This window comes from Perca flavescens, chromosome 3, assembly GCF_004354835.1.
Source record: "Perca flavescens isolate YP-PL-M2 chromosome 3, PFLA_1.0, whole genome shotgun sequence".
Taxonomy (NCBI): Eukaryota; Metazoa; Chordata; class Actinopteri; order Perciformes; family Percidae; genus Perca; species Perca flavescens.
In genome coordinates this window covers 1,471,186-1,490,901 of record NC_041333.1, presented here as the reverse complement: position 1 = coordinate 1,490,901, position 19,716 = coordinate 1,471,186, and the positions used below count along the sequence as shown (strand labels likewise).

Genomic DNA, 19,716 nt, shown 5'->3' with positions numbered 1-19,716 from the left:
CTGTAAAGTGGCTGTTCAGCCGAATACCACCAATTGAAGACTAACATGTCCTCTATCCAGCAGCAGGGAACTGTAACAGAGAAGTAATTATCAGCAAAGTCCTCAATTAAACCCAACAGAATAGGAGGGGTTCTGCGAGGGCTGGTTGGTACAAGAGCATGCAAGCATTTACAATTTTTTATACAGCAAAGCAAAGAAAAAAATAAAAGGAAACGGTGTCCAGGTCATTAACAGTGCTGTCATCTCTCTTTCTTCCATGACCTCCAACTCAGAGAATGACAGGAAAGGATTGTGCACAAGGTAGAAAAAGAGACTGATGTCAGTAAAACGTTATGTTACTGGCATTATTGTACTGGTACATTTCAATGAACCTCCCACCCTAAAAAGTATGCATATGCTTATGCCATTCTTTGGACTTTGGCCATGGCCACACCTCTATCAACACATTTTCATACTGTAGATTAATGTTGCATCAAAGCCTTTTGTATTCAGGTTTGGTTCCACCCTCCTTCTACAGTTGATGAATAAAATCCCACGGTAAGCACAAGTTCTGACAACGGAGCTGTGTGAACAGGGACGCTCTGTCCTCTCTCCTTCCCCTCCCGCACAACCGTGATCAGACCAGCAGAGGCAGGAAAACTGACATATTGTCAGGGCCGAGACAGCAGCAGAGAGCTTTTTACACCACAGCCACAAAAAACTACTTTCAAGAATATACAAGGTACAGAAAGAATAAAACTCCCCCATATCGGCCAACAAAGCGCTTCAAGGCTTTGATGCTTTAACAACCAGTAGATAGAAGAACCAAAACAACTTTGGATGATGTCAAAGATTTGATGAGTCATTTTTTTTTAGATGACAGTTATGTAACAGCACTTTTTTTGGTACTCACTGTGAAAGAACTGGTTACATTTGTGTGGTTTGTTGTGGGAGTGCCTCAAAGTCTGGTGGTTTTGGTGACGTCCAAAATGATTAGGCAGCCTTTTGCACCAGAAAGACGTCTGTAACCCAGCGAGGCGATGGGCCCCGTGCGGACCCTGATGGTCTTTAGGAACTCCCAGCATGACCAGCATGGCTATCAGCACCACCAGCAAACACACAATCTGCATGGTCATGTGTGTGGACAACACAGAGACAATACATGTGCATATACCTATCATAAAAACACACCTTTCTTCAACAATCGCTGGCTGCAGACTCGTAATCTTTGAAAAGTGGAAAAATAATTAAAATCCAATCCAAAGGTCCTCTTGAAAATCCACAACAACAGCAACAAACCGCAAACACTGCCGCACTGCCCACCAAGAGCCCTTCATGCTGCTACCCTTGAGATCTGCCAAATACATAAACCCCTGCAGTCTTGGCCAGTCTCCTAAACCCAGTGCCACTGTTTCCCCCCAGTGTACGATGGGATCCTAATGAGGGCAACTCTATATACAATGTGCATGTTGAAGTTCACTCCCCTCTCCATCACACCATGCCATCGCTGAATGGAGAGACTGTCTCTCATCATCCCGGCCTTTATTTCACTGGTAGTTCTCCTTTTAATATTCAAAAGGAGTGTATGGACGTTCCATCTTTTCTTTTGATGTTTCTATGCATGCAGCAGGACGGGGGATCCTGTAGGCTACATGCTGAGTCCCTTTTCACGTGTGTAGGACTCCTCACAAAAACCTAGGCCCCCTCAGCATAGAGGTGATGGGGTGACACACAGGCGGGGTAAGGCGATGAGCCCACATTCCCTTTTCTCTGACTAAGACTATTAAATGGCTTTCATTCCCATCTTGCAGCGCACCAAACAAGATGGCATAAAACAAAACCTTTCTCCTTCGAAAAGAGACTCCCTGTTGAGAGGAAAACAAAACACTCTTTCCCAATAGACGGAAAAGTAAGACTACTTTCCCATCCTCCAGAAAAAAAGATTTTTTGGGGGATTTCACACTCCACAGGCAAAAGTTTTACCTCCTGAATGTGTTAGGAAGTAAACAGAAACTTGTCGAAGTTGCAGTTTGTGTCACCTTGGACAGAATGTAGCAGTCAGAGGTACAGTACAGTAGGTTTGAGCTTCCTTCACAGGCACTTTAGTTGAATGGTCTCCATACTTAACTTGTCTCACATTCACTGCCTTTTATCATTCCTGTCCTGTCCTTGAGGAGACATCCCTTTTATTTATTCATTGTGTCACTTTTCTTTTCATAAGACAGCAATTCAAATTTGTTGTCTTTGTGAGTTGGCAATGGCTAGCCCATCCTCAAGGTGTTTTGGAAAGATAAACACGAATAACATGAGGTAAAAGGAATGTTTGATTGAGCTCCTTTAGCTTTTTCTAAGACAATCCGTAAACAGACGCAGGGGAACTTTGTCCTGCTTCGGTTTCTGGGCTGTAATTCATTTTACAGTTACACTAGCCCATCACAAATCAGAAGCAGTATCTAAGATGATTGAGTGAACAAGTCCGGAGTGCAATGTCCTCTGACAATAAAGGGCAAGTCTCTCTGGGCTGTTTTATGCTCATAAACTGACTTTAAGCTGTGTGGAATATGTAAGGAGATGCAATAAAGCACTGGCTGAACAATGGCATTGATTTCCATCATCTTAAAGCCCTGTTCTCTTCTCCTCACCAGCCTCAATCGGACCAAAGGCTGAAAATAAAGGAGTGTAAACATATGGAATTGCATTAACTCAACTGAGCCGAAACAAAACGTTTATGCAATCTCTTGCAATCATGTCTTATTTTTTTAAAACTTCCTGTAAAAAGTAACTGTTGCATGATTAATAAGTGTGGTCACTCAAATCTGCAGGAGATATCATGTTCAATGAAGACTGCTTTGTCATGCAGTGGGCATACCTGCTCTGTCATGGCTCTCTTGAGAATGAAATGATTTTCAGGTGGCATGATTGTTAACGTGGGGCAGACCAAGACTGAAAGGAAGGGGGTGGGAGACAAGTGATGTGAGGGAGGAGAGGAGAGATGACCTGAAGTCCTGGGTAAGGTAGATCCCATTGGTGTTAACTGTGTCACTGGCTAAAAGAGGCAACAAATCATTTCTGAGTGGTTGCTGAGGGAGTGGTAAAGCTCCAGGAGCACAATCCATGCTGTAGCATACTGCACAAGCCCCCGCCATCATAAGAAATGTTTGACTAGAAATGACTTCCTGTAGTGTTTCTAACTGTAGACCAGCCAAACATTTAGAGTCATGTCCATTCTGCAAAACTAACATGGCTTGTGATTAGAGGTAAAGACTGTCAAAAAGTATAAATGGCATAGTTAAGATGAATTCATATGGGCTAAAGTGTAATCCTCACGTTTGTCTTAAATATAGCTAAGAACCAAACGACTGAGTGGAATTAAAATCACAGCTGGCCAGTCAGACTAAAGCCAACCATATGTAGACCTTGACACATCAGCAGAGACTGAAAGGGAAGCACTAAGTGCAGTCTTCTTGTCATATTTCTGGAACATCAGTGATGGTCAGGCCATTTCCCCATGCCTGTCCACCGAGGACAATACTCTGGCCCCTCAGCTCTACACAAGAGCCCAAGAATGTAAAATGCTGGGCTCCATCTCAGAATAAATACATTTAACCCACTCAGAAACAAGCCAAAAAGTCATTTAAAATCTGGAAAAGAATGAAAACGGCTCTTGTCACTATTATATTGAGAGTTTGCCAGAGTGTAGAACAAAGAGACAGGCGATACCCAAAGCAAGTAAGATGCAAAGCAGAGTGTAACAAAACATAAAGAGACGAGTGAGAACATTCTTCTTCTCACTATGGCCTCTTTGTGTGGCTTTCAGTCATGATTAAAAAAAAAAAGACTAGGGTCCAGTGAAAGAAAATGACGAAGAACTAAACAAATCTGTTTCTGTTAAGGGAATGCCCCCATGCATGACTCTGCTGTAAGAAATGTGAGGCAAAAGAGGGGTGGGAGAGGATAGACACTCAGGAGAAAGAAAAAGGGGGGAGCTTCACAGGATGCCGCGACAAGGTTTGGAGCACAAAGCAGGACGAGGCGATAAACAGGCTGTTGCTTTTCCGCTTGCCTGCGCACACTGAATCTCTCTTTCCTTGTGTCTTTTGATGGGCCTCACATTAGCATCTGTTTAGCGTCAGCCTCGACATGGCCTGTGGAGGCTGATTAAAATACCCCAGCTATCACATAACATCCTGGCAGCAACATCAAAATACAGTCAGACGCTGGAATATTTGCAGGGACAGACGTTCAAGGAAGCTAGTATGAATGTTCTGCACTTCTGTTGTCAGAAAAAAATGTTTATTAGTTGCTTCTGTTCAAACTCTCCGCCTCTGAGATTATGTTCCATATGGAAAGATATCAAGTTTATTGTGTTTGTAACAAGTACTTATCATTAAGATGCAGTACTTCAGCGCTACAGTATCCAATTTATGCATTTCCATGCTTGACTGCACTAGCATAAAAGGAAGATAACTTTTGACAATTAGACAATAAAGTATCTCTGACTGTCCTTGGATTGCTCTTTTCATCAAAAGCAGCTTGTTGAGTGACCTGAGCCTCACTCCTTATTGTGTTTCATGCTTAATTGGCTTAATTGGTTCAGACGGGCGAGCATTAATTAGCGACAGTGGGGCTTAGGGTAACTGAGCCGAGAGACTCCTTTGTTCTTATCACTGCTGGACCTCAGCCAATCACATGGCAGCGAGATACAAGACAAGATCCTGACCAAGAGCTCAATATGAGCAACAGTCTGACCATTATTTAAAACATAAACAGCACTTTCCTGCTCAAACCTCTTCACTAAGTCTAAATCATACATTAATGTAAATGTGTTATATATGTGAGCTTTAGCTGTAAAGGTTTAGCTCTTGAAAATCCTCGGTATACAGATTTGACAGCACTGACAGTGACGCCTGAAGCAACTCAATTAGTGTTAAATGAAAGAGAATCAAACACATTCAGGACATGGTCACCAGTGTGAAACTATACAACTGACTCTTTAACGTGGCAAACTAGTACAAATGTTCAGTTGTCAGACTCCAGACATGGAATAATGCAATGCCTGAATTGGACTAAAAAGGTGCCAGTACTCTAATTAAGCAGTTCCATGACTTGATCATCACGTGTGTTGGATATATTAATATTAGTACATAAATCACGTAGGGGTGACCCCATATAAACGACTATTTGAGGAGCCGGATTTGACTAACAATCTCACAGTCGCAGTGTCTGAAAATGTTTTTATGAAACAAAGGATCATACTATTAGGCTATAGAGCGGTGCTGGATGTCTAATTTGACATAGAATAGCTTGTTTTTGCCAAATAAATCATGATATATATAGTATATTTCATCAGAAACACATGTATTTTAAGTCTACAGCACATTATTGAACAAGAGTCTACAGCAATGCTAGTCAGGCTGCACACATGGCGCTTTGGGCTAAAAACTATTGTCAGCATGCTGACATGCTCACAATGACCATACATTTTAAAAGATATTTGGTACTAAATTGAAATCGACAAATTATAAATTTGACCTGATGGTGGTGCTAGATGGAAAATCAGGAGATTATCACAGATATTACGAGGGGTAAATTACCAAATTTTCTTCAATCCATCCAATAGTTGTTGAGATGTTTCATTCAAAACCACAAAGTCAACCTCATGGTGGCACTAAAGGAAAAGTCAGGCAATCACCAAAGTCAGCTGGCTTCATCCACTGGGGACCATGAACATCTGTACAGACTTTCATGGCAATCCATCTAATAGTTGTCCAGATATTTCAGTCTGGACCAAAGTGGGAGGCGGACCAACTGACATACAGACAGATCGACATTGCCATCCCCAGAGCCACACTGCTACTGTGGCTAAAAAGTCAGTCAGTGCCCAGATCAAAATACTTTCTGGAGTTTTATGGGCTAGATAAACATTCCTAATCAAAATACTTTGGTTTCCTACATTTCTTTCATATTATTGAAAAGAATCAATCAAAGAAGAAAAAACACAAATAGTTTTTTCAATATTCTGGCCAAACCTCAACTGCAAACCCAACATGCCATAGAGCTGAGAATTGATGGGATATTAATATTTTTTTCTCAAAGTTATTTCTTCCAGAAACTTTCCAGAACTGTACTTTGAATATCAATCTGCAGTAGTTGTGGTTTCAGTGGGGCCTTAGAGCCAAGATCACTGACTGATCTCTCTCTGAAGACCCCGAGCAGAGAAAAATGCAAAGACACTGCTCATGCTAAAAGCATTTGCCGTCTCTCAAATAAAAAGCCTATTCTAGTCTCTTTCCCTGGTGCAATCAGCTGCCAAAACAAACTGGTGCTGTGATGAATATAATAAATATGATCGATGGGATATCAGGCGTTGCTGACCTCACACCACGTGCCAGAGTCCAGGGAGCAGGTGCTGCTCAGATTTACAGCCCCCCCTCCCCTTCCTGCTGAGACACAGCCACACTTTGGCGTCTCCACAGTCCCCTACAGCTCATTCAGAGTCTCAGAGAAACAGGCTTAATATTGGCCCTGACTGAACAACATGTACAACATGACTATGCACGAATCGTATCACCACCAATAAAAGCAGCAGTGATTTTACAGATCATCAAGCCGTCAGTCTTGGCTGACAGTTATTACAATAATTTCTGCTGGGAGGAGCACACAGGGCTGTTTGCTCATAAAGATGGCTAATTGATCTGAAGCCAGCGTCAGCTCTGGAAAATGAACATATAAACTGGGCTATGTGTTTTATCGAATGATAGCAAAGATGCTGCTGTGGCGGATCATTGCATCATCAAAAGCTCTAATTTACGAGGGACCTACAGTAGCTAAAATATTACCAGCGACTCCAGTAAATTATGTTTGTTATAATTTAACAAGAAGAAGTAAGAACAGACAGAGGACTGGCCACACAGATCATTTAGAGTACTTCACCCCTGGAGGGATCAGAACATACTGTATGATCAACACTCCTGACTCTCTATTTCAAAAATAAATAAAAAATACCTCTTTGGCTGATGAAGTTGTGGCTAAAACAGTGGCTTGGGTTTTATGAAGCACATCTTATGTGAGCTCTCCAGCTGTTCCAAACAGCTGTGCAGCTACAGCTGCAGCTAACATTATATCATATAAGTCATAGTTAGTGTTGTCCAAGAAAAAGGTCACCGTTACTCCTCGCTGCATGTTACAGAGAGGTTGTAATTGCACTTGGCATATAAGCTAAGTATTAGCTAAGCTAATACAATACTGCACACACTGGTTTGCTATCTTGACCTGACAGGGTTAACCATAAATGTATTAAGAAAAACTGCATACTGGAGTTTTGGGTCCGAAGAGCATACAGGGGGGTTATTTTTAAAGGGGTGATAGAATGCAAAACCGATTTTACCCTGTCATAGTTGAATAACAACGGTGGGTAAATAGGACATACATAGAAGCTCAAAGTCCCACTGAGACCCCTTTACTATGAAAATCTCATATTTTGAAACTGCCGCTGAAAACGGGCGAATCCCAACAAAGCTGGAAGTTGACGTCAACCTCCCAAAAACCGGAACCTTTGTTGGCCCATGGGTGTATTAAAAGAACGGTCACGCCCCAACATTTACATAGGCTACACAACTGACCTGAGATCAGGTAGTCTTCCGAATCTAGGTCGCGCAGATCTCTGCTATTCCATTACAAAATTCACTTCTGAAACTTTTTTATGCGAGAAATCAACTATGTAAAGCTCAAATATGGGCTGTTTTACGAAAATGGATGGCTAATTGCAAATTTTGTCAGACTGTGTGTCGGAGTTCAGCGCCGGTGCTTCCTGTTTTGCTGCCTCGCCGCCCAGCCTGTCTTCCTTCACACACCCCGGCCTGCTCTGAGCTCGATTGAGCTCCGTTACGACTGGCAGCCCACAGCACTCCATACCCGCGCAAAGTCACCGGTTTTTGGCAAATGGACTACTACACGCTGGTGCTCTGACAGCGCTCCAGGGCCTGCAGTTCCCCTCTTCCTAATGCCAGGTGTGTGTGAGTGAGAGCGCGGTCAGAGAGCTTATTACGCCAGCAATCTCTTACCACAGGTTCCAGTTAATCTTATAATGTGTGTAATTATAATGTATTGAGTTATTTAAACAAACGATCGGTGAAATACACGCCTCTTGTCCGCGAGTCTCATTGATAGAGCCTGCGGCTGGATGGAGCTATAGCTAGAGGAGGCTAGCTATAGTGGAATTCACAAAAATGTATTAACTTGAAATCGGACACCGTTGTTAGCGTTATAAGACATTTAGTTAGATGTTGTATAACTGGCTTGACGAAATCCAAACTGTAAATATACTCAGAATTACGCCGAAAATGAAGCTAACTATCCATGATTTGTAGCTACACACAGCTAGGATTGAAGGGACAGTCGCAGCTAACGAAACCCTTACAGCTCACAAATATTCATTAACTTGAAATCGGACACCGTTGTTAGCTTTATAAAACATTTAGTTAGATGTGTAAGTGGCGTGACAAAATAAAAACTGTAAATATACTCGAATTACGACCAAAAATGAAGCTAACTAGCCGCAATCTTGTACACCTAGGATTGTAGGGACAGTCGCAGCTAACGAAACCCTTACAGTTCACAAATATTCATTAACTTGAAATCGGACACCGTTGTTAGCTTTATAAAACATTTAGTTAGATGTTGTATAACTGGCGTGACGAAATTCAAACTGTAAATATACTCGAATTACGACCAAAAATGAAGCTAGCTTACTAGCCGCAATCTTGTACACATAGGATTGTAGGGACTGTCGCAGCTAACGAAACCCTTACAGTTCACAAATATTCATTAACTTGAAATCGGACACCGTTATTAGCTTTATAAGACATTTAGTTAGATGTGTAAGTGGCGTGACGAAATTCAAACTGTAAATATACTCGAATTACGACCAAAAATGAAGCTAACTAGCTATGGAGCTAAATCAGGGCCAAATGTTTTGTTCATTTGAAAAAAATATATATAGTTGAAAAAATAAAGCTTGAAATTGAAAATTTAAGTTTTGGTCAAAACTTGGAAAAAATAAAACCATGTATTCAAACTTAAAATAAGTGTACCAATTTTTCTTTCAGTTTGAATAAAATATAGATTAAATTCTGGAATTATTTTGAATAAATTATAAATTTTCATTTTTCACTTTAATATTTGTTTTCAGTTCCACATTTCATGTTTTCAGATTCAAAAGTTATTTTTTTTACGCCTTCAAATCTTTTTTTTTCGTTTTCAGATCTGTTTTTCACTTTCAGATAAATTTTTTTCGGTTTCAGACTTTTGGCCCTGATTTTGCGTGGGGGGCGTGGCTTCAACTCAGAGGGGCGTGGTATTATGAGTGACAGCCTAACAACGAAGGCAGAAGACTCCTCTGTCATGTTGACTTCAGGAAATGGTGTTACTGTGAGAACTATGACTGAATGCTTTCTATCCACTATATACATGTGATGTTTACTTAATAAACTGATGCAAGTGACAAAGTTCCATTTAAAAAATTGTATTGGACAACACATGGTACCAATTACACTGTAAGAGCATTAAACTGATTGTGCAGTTCGGCAGGAACAATGACTTCTCCCACTTCCATGTATGACATTGAATGTAGCACCACAGTATTCACTCGGCAGTCAGCATAGCGTCCGCTCCGCCAAGGCAACCTGCTGGCGCAGCCCACAGGTAAGACATGTGAAAGATATTAGCCTTTTGAATAGATACTTTGGGACATTATCCCCGCAGTGGCATTTTTTTTTTTTTTGTCATTAACACATAAAGGGAAAATAGGTGGACAGCTGGAGATGAAGCATCGCTAGCACAAAAGTTAGCATTAACTAACGTTAGCTTCACACTAGCTGGTGTTTTTACACCAATTTTAGTGTCCAGCTCAAGTTTTTTGACTTTAACGTGTAGTGGTCTTTGTTAACCTCTGTTTGTCAGAATGACCATAACTCGACAGTGGCTGCCTGCAGCCGTACAGCCTTATAAATGTAAAACATTATAGATAACTAACATTGCTAGTGTTACCTTTTCATGGTTAGTTTAAACAACATAACTTGTCCTGGTCCGCTTTGTTAATCAATCAGTCAAAGCTTTTATTACGGACACACACGGTCCAGAAAACAGACAGTAAGACATACAAATACAAAAAGACAAGTTAGTGTATTCTGATACTTAAGTTAGGCTGTGGTAGAAGCCTTCAAAGTTTGTCCAGTTGGCATATTTTCTAAGGCATAACTGTCATGCTGTTACATGTAACGTTGTAGTGTAAAACGTAATTTATCAGGCCAGAGCATTAATGTAAAGTCATATTTGTCTACTCTTTAAAAGGAGACCTTCACTGCAGCCAGTGTCAAGTTATGGTCATTCTGACAAACGGAGGTTAACAAAGACCAATACACGTTAAAGTAAAAAAAACTTGACCTGGACACTGAAATTAGTGTAAAAACACCAGCTAGTGTGAAGCTAACGTTAGTTAATGCTAACTTTAGTGCTAGCGATGCTTGATTGCCAGCTTTGTCCAGCTGTCCACCTATTTTCCTTTTATGTGTTAATCACAAAAAAAATGCCACTGAGGTATCCCCTCAGTGGCATTTTTTTTGAGACTTCGCAAAGTATCTATTCAAAAATGCTAATATCTTTCACATGTCCTACCTGTGGGCTGGTGCCAGTGAATACTGTGGTGCTATAAGTCATACATGGAAGTGGGAGAAGTCATTGTTCCTGCTGAACTGCACAATCTGGCACAGTTTATTGCTCTTATAGTGTAATTGGTACCATTTGTTGTCCAAAACATTTTTTTTAAATGGAACTTTGTCACTGGCATCAGTTTAAGTAAAAATCACATGTGTATATAGTGGATAGAAAGCATTCAGTCATAGTTCTCACAGTAACACCATTTCCTGAAGTGAACATGACAGAGGAGTCTTCTGCCTTCTTTGATAGGCTGTCACTCATAATGCCACGCCCCTCTGAGTTGAAGCCACGCCCCCACGCCAAATCAGGGCCAAAAGTCTCAAACCGAAAAAAAAAAAATATCTGAAAGTGAAAAAACAGATCTGAAACCGAAAAAAAAGATTTGAAGCCGTAAAAAAAAGATTTGAAGCCGTAAAAAAAATAACTTTTGAATCTGAAAACATGAAATGTGGAACTGAAAACAAATATAAAAGTGAAAAATGAAAATTTATAATTTATTCAAAATAATTCCAGAATTGAATCTATATTTTATTCAAACTGAAAGAAAAATTGGTACACTTATTTTTAGTTCAAATACATGGTTTTATTTTTTCCAAGTTTTGACCAAAACTTAAATTTTCAATTTCAAGCTTTATTTTTTCAACTATATATATTTTTTTCAAATGAACAAAACATTTGGCCCTGATTTAGCTCCATAACTAGCCGCAATCTGTACACATAGGATTGTAGGGACAGTTGCAGCTAACGAAACCCTTACAGTTCACAAATATTCATTAACTTGAAATCGGACACCGTTGTTAGCTTTATAAGACATTTAGGTATATGTTGTATAGCTAAGTGGCGTGACATTGTGTGTAACATGTGGTAAGAGATTGCTGGTGTAACAAGCTTGCTGACCGCGCTCTCACTATCACACAACGGGCCATTTGGCTAGCAGGAAGAGGGGAGTTACAGTCCCTGGAGCTCTGTCAGGGCTGCCAGCCGTAACGGAGCTGACAGCAGGCCGGGCTCTGTGAAGGAAAGCTGGCCGGGCGGCGAAGTCCGACACACAGTCTTACCATATTTGCAATTAGCCATCAATTTTCGTAAAACGGCCCATATTTGAGCTTAATATAGTTGATTTCTCACATAAAAAAGTCTCAGAAGTGAATTTGGTAATGAAACATTTCAGTGTCTGGAATATGAGATTCTGTCGCTTCTCTAATGTGTGTGTATTGGGGATTCGCTCAACCAATCAGCGCGCATCTCTAATGTCTGCCTATGGCAATTCGCTCAACCAATCAGCGCGCAGCTTATTTAAATATTCACGAGCATACCATATTTGGAAGAAAAGCTCTTGTTACAAATAGGGCCAAAACACAGGGATGCATAAGGGCCAATAAAATATCAACCAGGCCATTTTCAGCCCAACCAATGTTACATACCCCATTAGGAGACCATAAGGAACAGTGTGAAATACTCTATATAATCATTCTATCACCCCTTTAAAACTGTTGCTGTATGGAAATGTAGATACTCTTAAGAATTTAATGACGGGTACAACACAGGGCTTTGAAAATCAAATAGATCATCAGAATTTATATTTAAAAAGAAAGCTATGGTGTATTTAGGTGCAAATATTTATTTCTGAAATATGTTACCAACAATATACTGTAGGTGTCTCACTCTGGTGTCCTATGTGAATGATTTACTGCTCTCATCTTTTCTCTCTCCATTTTATATGCTTTACACAAATATGCAAAAATGTTTCAATGCTACAGCAGCTATTTCAACAACCACCTCCTGTAAAGTCAGAGTAGCCAGCGCACCTCCTCCTCTCCCCTTTGAGATGGCAAAGAATGTGACCCATTTACATCCTAAGAAAACACTTATTATCCTTTCACTGAGAAATGAAGTGTGTTTGACGGGGCAGGAGCAGCTGATTATTAGCACTTAGCAAAACCCTATCCAATCTTCTTCCCAATTATCACGAGGACACTAGAAACGGGAATATTCTAATATAATTCTCACCTTTGAGCTTTCACCCCCCCACACACTCGTGCTAACTCCCATCTCAAATCTTACCCCCACTCCAGTGCCTCTTGACCACATTACCCCACTTTCTATCCTGACAAGAATGGCTAATAGAGCCATGTTCTGGGATGGTGCTAAGCTAAGCCGTGTGGATCAGGGAGATGAAAAGAGATTGGATGGGGAACAAAAAAAACTCAACTGGTCTCAGCAGCACAGAGGCTGCGGGAAAGCTGCGTGTAGGACATTAGTGCAGGTTATAATATAATGATATCTCAAGTGAATTGTTGTGCCAGGCGTGGCCAGAGATCTGTCTCTATCGCTGCACCGCTGCTGCTGCTGTACAGGGGATAATATGTGAAAGTGCAGCTAGCTGAGCATGCAGCACTCCTTTTTCTTCCTGTATCATGATTACCATGGTACTACTAAGACTGATGAACATAAGCGAGTGTCATGGAGACGTGCCATGCTGATGCTGTGGTGACTCTTGGGTAATATATTTGGGGGGGGACAATGTCAAGGAAATTGGATTTCAGGGAGGGGACTCCAGTGCAACAGCCTAATAATGAGAGCAAAAGACGAACAGAGACTAGAGCTCTCCATCTCTCTCATGGTAAAGCTGTCAGTGCCGTGTACCCGGACACAGACCAGTCCACCTCGGCATCAATAAGGGGAGAACAGGCACCTGGTCTGCACCCACTAGACCTCAACAATATGAGGACAATATGTAGGCAACATCTCGGTTCTCAAGCTAGACTTTGGATGTGCATGCACAATGGAACAATAAAACAGGATTTTATATGCTGATTTTAGTTCCTATTAAAAGCTTGACTGTTGTGAACAGGATAGCAAAGTGTTATTTGGTGTACAATGAGAGACTGTGAAGCTCTCACAATGTTTCATTCATATTGTTATTAATAATGGCAGTGTAACTTAGTAAGGCTCTAAGACATTTTTCATTTAGATTTGAGCGGTCTAGGTCAATATTACATACATTTAAAATATTTAAAAGATAAATATAAATGCAACAGTGGACAGCATTAGCAAAAACTCCTTTTTAGCTATTTTCTTCTTTTGCTTTTCAAAAAAGACTTGACAATGTTTTTTCCAGCTTCTTTTAGCCTCCATTATCACAGTGCTTGAGCAATATTTCCAATGCTAAATGTACATACTAAGCGAATATACTAATCAAATATAGGAGTGTTACCTATTACCTATTCTACTCACCTTTAGATGTGTATACATGGTTGAGTGTCGGCATAAAGAAACTTGGCACACGTATTTATTTACCATTCAAATCTATCTGTACATGTATCACCAAAGCATTGGACCATTCTTATGGATGTTTTGGGGCAACTTGCCACCCTATTCTCAACAGTTTAAGCTCTTCTACATAAATACTGTAATGGCACATTTAAATCATAGCTGCAACCTTACAAAAACCAAAAGGTCCAAGACAGCGCTTACTAACACTTTGTATATTGAATTGTATAGCACATTGGATGACATATTCTTACTGAAGAATAAATAAGGCTTAAAGCTAATGTGTACTTTAGTGACAAAGTGTCAGCTGACAGAACTGTGTCACACAACACTGAATTCATAGTTGAGTGATGCTAAGGGTTCTTACCATAGCAGCCAGTGGTCAAACTCCATTGAGGCTTGTTTATATTCTTTGAGAGAAATGTCAGCATGCTAAAATGTTGGCCATTTCAAAAAAACTAAGACAGTTATATGTGATGTACAGTATGTCGGAGTCTGTAATATTATAAAAAATGAGGACAAAATCCAAACTGACTAGAATATGTGATGTTGAATCATTTATGTCCTGCAGCATTTCAATCAGCACTTTTTCGCATAAGTTTATCGCTTATAAATAAGGCGTGTAACTGTGAACAGATTATTAAAATAAAACATAGATTGTCTTCATCTTCATCACTGGCTGTGCACCTTTCATATTTCACTATAGAAATGTGGAGGAAGAGCCCGCATTGTACTGTGTACTGTACGTGTTGAAGAATATTTTCTCTGATTTCTATCCGATCTTTGCGATTGTTCGGCACTGACTGTTCTCACATCACGCATCCATCTGTACAAGCATCAGTAAAGTGAATGGTTTGCTGTGGATGTTCAGGGGCGACTGTTTTGAGAGTAGAATAATATATGGTACTCCAGTAGTCTGGACCTTTCTATTCTGCAGCCAATCTGTGGTGACTGTGTGGCAACCTTAAATTCCCTCACTTTCTCCCTATCTTTACTTCCATAACCTGACAAATAGAGCAGCTCTCTGAAGTTGCCGTCCTTTGTGATCTGTGACAAACGCTATGGTAGCTGTCAGCGGAGAGGGAGGATATGAGCGCTGATGCGCTCTCTGAAGTCCCGCTCAGCCTTTCATGTCGAGGCAGAAGAACCAAAGACCTGTCTCCTTTGTGTGTGTCTGTCTGCCAAGCAGCGGCTAGCAAAGTGTAAGTGTGAGAGTTTTAGCATGCCTCTCTAATCCACTGCCTTCACACAGGTCAGTCTCATTTATTATGAATGTGAAGTTCTGTGCACAGCTCTTTGATATCGGGAAACAATTTGGAGCTGGCTGAGAGTCAATGTCTGGGGGGACCAATAAAGAACACTTTCGATGTATTGCGAACTTCAGGTCAGCATGTGGTTCCTTATAAAATTCACAGTAGGCTGTATTAATCCCAGGTGACATTACCGTGTCATTGCCTATTGTGCCAGCTGTTTTTAGTTTTATATGAAGTAAAAATAGGTCGGGGTACAGCATTAGTCACATTGATGCAAAGTTCTAAACTCAACTCAATACATCTATATCCGTTCAGAGTTAAACGCACCAACAGCTCATGGTGGAAGGATGACAAGGACATACATGTACCACCCTTCTTCCTCAATGTCATGTCTAAGAGCGAGATCAGATAAACAATGAAACTTACTCATAAATCAATGAACCTCTTTCTCCATGAGGGTTACTGAGCTCACATGACAAGACACAAGCAGGCACATAAAAGACTCTTCACTTCACTGTAGCGCTTGAAGGTGCACTCCATTTTCACCTGAGCTAAAACTGGCAGCTGTCAAGATTATCCTCACGTTCCATCCAGTGAGTCACGCTTTCTGAAAATGGAGTCTTTGGCAGCTGCCCATATCTGCGGCAGACGGAGGTATTAGGACACATTAGTCTCATTTCCAATTCACTGAATGGGCCAGATCGATTTCCTTCATTTTCATGCCCAGATGGGATTAAATGGCCAGATTAAAGATGAACTCCTGGCACTGTCCACCGGATAGATTTATCTTTCTAAAGATGGAACCCAAATGCAGCGAGGCAGATATAACATGATTTTCCTCTTTAAATCCTCATTCAAAGCATAATTAAAAGATTCCTGTACTAAAAGTTGTTTGGGCTCAAACTTTCAAAATGTCTTGGCATCACTGATAAAAGGCGCATCGTGATGCTGAATCAGCTTGAATTGTATGGTTTTGTTGTTTATTTTCTGAATTTCAGGCAAAATGAAATCTAGAACTGCCAACCACACACAATGATGAAGTTTATAACTGTTTTGGCAGCTAATTTGGACTTCCTTTTTCTGCACAAGATTTCCTGAAGCTGTGTGAGGTCCAGTAAATCACCTAGGGAGGTACGTCTCCTCGCTGGGATAACATACTGAGAACACTTTTTACAATCACTCTGGGGGAAAGAGCCCCAAAATAAATAAAAAACACACGTCATCACTAATTTTCTCCAGACCTGAATCCTTTGTATGTGCTCATGTGTGTGTGAGCCAGTCCCGGGGTCCCTCAGGTGAGGACCCCGTTTCCGGTGATTCATTTCTCTACAGAGCTCTGTGGGCTGAGGAGATATCGGCTCCATGAACATTTGGAGTGGCGCTCTGTGCCTACTTTTCCCACAATTCTCCTCTTTCAACACTCAAAACTGTGAAACTCTAAGCAACAGTCACAACATGAAGATCATGATTGAATATATATTTACCATGGAAACACGTGGAAACAATTTTCTGACATTGAAGCTTATTTATTCAGTTTAAAGAATTTTCAACTGTGGGGGGATTTCTGTTTAGGAAAATATAAACAATTGGCTCCCAAAGTGCATTTTTGAATGCCTTTGATGACTTTTTTTCAATAAAGGGCTTATATACACAACATGGTTGTATACCTGTTATATACAACACATGCTTTGCTTGATTATGTAAGAAAGTCTGTAAATCTGAAAACTATTTCCTGTTTCAGTGCACTTTAACCAAGAAGTTTGATCCAATGTACTAAATAAGCTTAAGTCATTTCTTCACCATTTCCCAATGGCATGTATGTATGCAAGGACACATGAAGTATCATGAGAAAGCAGCAGCAGTACCTGTGTAGCCCAAAGAGTTGTCATCTTCGTGTTCGGTGGTGGGAGCTGGTGTTGCCCCTTCGCTGGCCCCATCCTGAGCGACTCCCGTCTCTGTCAACAATAACACCACAGGGACTGAGAACCTAGACGCATTCTGCCCACTTTCCCCACCCACGATCCAAACCTCCAGCCCTCTGCATCCTTGACACAAGCAGAGAGCGAACGCACACAGAAGTGCCGGGCTCCATCCATGTAAATTCTGTCTCTGGCTGCAGAATCCAAACACCCACATTGCAGTAAACAAGCAAACATCCACAATCTAATCCAGGTGTGTGGGGGAAAGTGATAATTTCAGACACTAGTCAATCAGTGGTTGGGTATAGATCCATCAGTTGACTCAGTCTCCAGCTTTGTTTCCCTGGGCTCAGCAGGAGAGTTGTTATGTTGTCCCGTGTTGGGCCTGAGTGTAAGTGTGTGGGTGTAAGACAGAGTCATCTCTACCGTATCAATAGCCATAAGTGGCTGCACCCCTAAGGGAGCACATGGGCAGACAGGAGGGAGGGCCGTGGCACACTCTGTATGAATGACAACGCCACTCTGCATGCACACACACACACACACACACAGTCCTGATACAAATACAATGACGCACCATTAATTACTAATCAGCTCCTTTTGATTTGGGCCCGTCTTTGTGCCTGTGTCTTCTGTGGAGTGACAGGTTGAGTGTGTGCGACAGGAGGTGTGAGGGCGGGACAGGGAGGGGGGGTGGGGTGGCGAGAAAAAGAGAGGCCAAGAGGGCCAGGGTGTGCATGGCGTATGGGGGACAAGGGGGGCCAACAGTGGCCTTATGATGGCTCTGTGTGAAATAAATCAGGCTCGGCCATCCCATACTCTTTGTGGTCCACTGACAGAGGGTAAATATGGGCTGGGTGGTTGGGGTGGGGAGGGAAAAGGAATCATAATCAAAGAGCATCCAACCCCTTTAGCTAACTGAGTGGCAGTCTGTCGGAAGTATCTGTTTCCTCAATGAGATCTGGCATCACTTCTGATAAACAGCAGACGGGTAGACAGAATTGTTCATCGGAGAGTGCTTTAGATCACCGGAGTGTGAAGAAGAGGGTGACCCATCACTTCATCTGCCCCTCCCACCATAGGAGAACTGACAGCACAAATCTATGCAGACTTTTCAAACACAGTGATGACCCCAAATCCCACTTTACAACAGTTTTGATCTCATCAATAGTAGTCAACACACACACACACAAAAAAGACAGAGTCAAAATACAGTGATCATGCCCCCCACGCCCCCCCCCCCCCGCTGCTCCTGTAGTGCTGCAAATTAATGTGACAGTTAAAGGGCTTCATGCTGGGCCAAACCTATTATGTGGCACTTCTCCGCCTGTCTGTTTATCCAAACAGCAGTGTCTGACTGACAACACTACAGGAGAGCAGAGCATCGGAGTCACACTAAGTAAGCACCTAGGTTACTCCGAGTCATGCAGATGAATGAAGTACAATGATACACATAACGCATGAGATGAGGACGTGCTTGACATGAAGAAACACAGACATCACGCAGAGTACTGTCTGACACTTACAGCATGACACCAGATATATATAGTGTGATTTCAATCTCTTCAAATCAGACAAATTAAGAAGGAAATGCAACATCTTGGCACTGACAGCAGTCATAGGCTGGAACAAATATCAAAATACAAAGATGTTTGAAAACAAGGACTCGTTTATATTTCGTCTTGCAAAAAGTACACATGCTACTAACCCTAACAACCACGTACAAACCAAATCAAATACAAAGTATAAGGTGTATAATGTCTTCAACGTTTACACAATAGTTTGACAAACTGATTAGCTGAACATACTGGTATAAATATTAATATAAATGAAGATTAAAGTTCATTTTGGACAAAGTCACTTCATAAATGGTAGAGGCCTCATCAAAACTAATAATACAATTTAATCAATATAAATAATACCATTAGGATCCAAATCTTGACAAAGTGTATTCTGCCTATCTTGCCCTCAAGCCTTATATACTGTATCTGCTATTTATGTCTTCATGTCTGATGCCCTGTGTAGTCCACAGTCAGAGGTCCAATTAGAGACCTCTTCAGAGCTCATTAACAGGTGGTGTACCCGGCTGCCCCTGGGCGTCAGAAAGTCGGGACCCCAATGTTGCCTCACTACCCGCTTTAAACCTCAACAGTACACCCAGCTCCCCTGTTGCCTAATTAATCTGGCACATGTGCAGATAAGCGACTTCTTACCAAAAGATACAAAGGCAGGCCTGCCCCCTCCAGTCATTCCTACTGGGCCCCAGACTATAAGTCCTGGCCTCGAGCCCTTCTCAAACATGAGAGCATGTCCTCTTTTCTGGGTCACAGGCCTTTCTTCATGGATCAATCCACAGGGTGCCGTTGCAGGCTTTCGGCCCTGTTTCTATACTGTAGTCATAAATTATGAAGTATACTCTAACTAGATTTGACTTGAGTGGTTGTTTGCAACACTGTGGCTATGTGGATCCAATCAGCACAAGCCCCTGTACAACCTGACATGGCAATAAACCTGATGTCTACCTTATTGCCCCTGTAGTCAAGAATGTTTAGTTTGACAAACGACGGGAGCTCCTA

The 19,716-nt window shown here is 41.4% G+C and overlaps 1 protein-coding gene across 3 annotated transcripts in view; it reads right to left on the bottom strand.

Moving 5' to 3' along the window:
* Positions 1–19,716, bottom strand: part of robo1 (roundabout, axon guidance receptor, homolog 1 (Drosophila)) — a 294,093-nt gene that overhangs the window by 148,781 nt on the left and 125,596 nt on the right. For all 3 annotated transcript variants that reach the window (XM_028573117.1, XM_028573116.1, XM_028573119.1), the window contains exon 3: positions 17,087–17,176. In XM_028573117.1, coding sequence (XP_028428918.1) covers positions 17,087–17,176 — 90 coding nt within the window. The remainder of the gene's footprint in view (positions 1–17,086; positions 17,177–19,716) is intronic.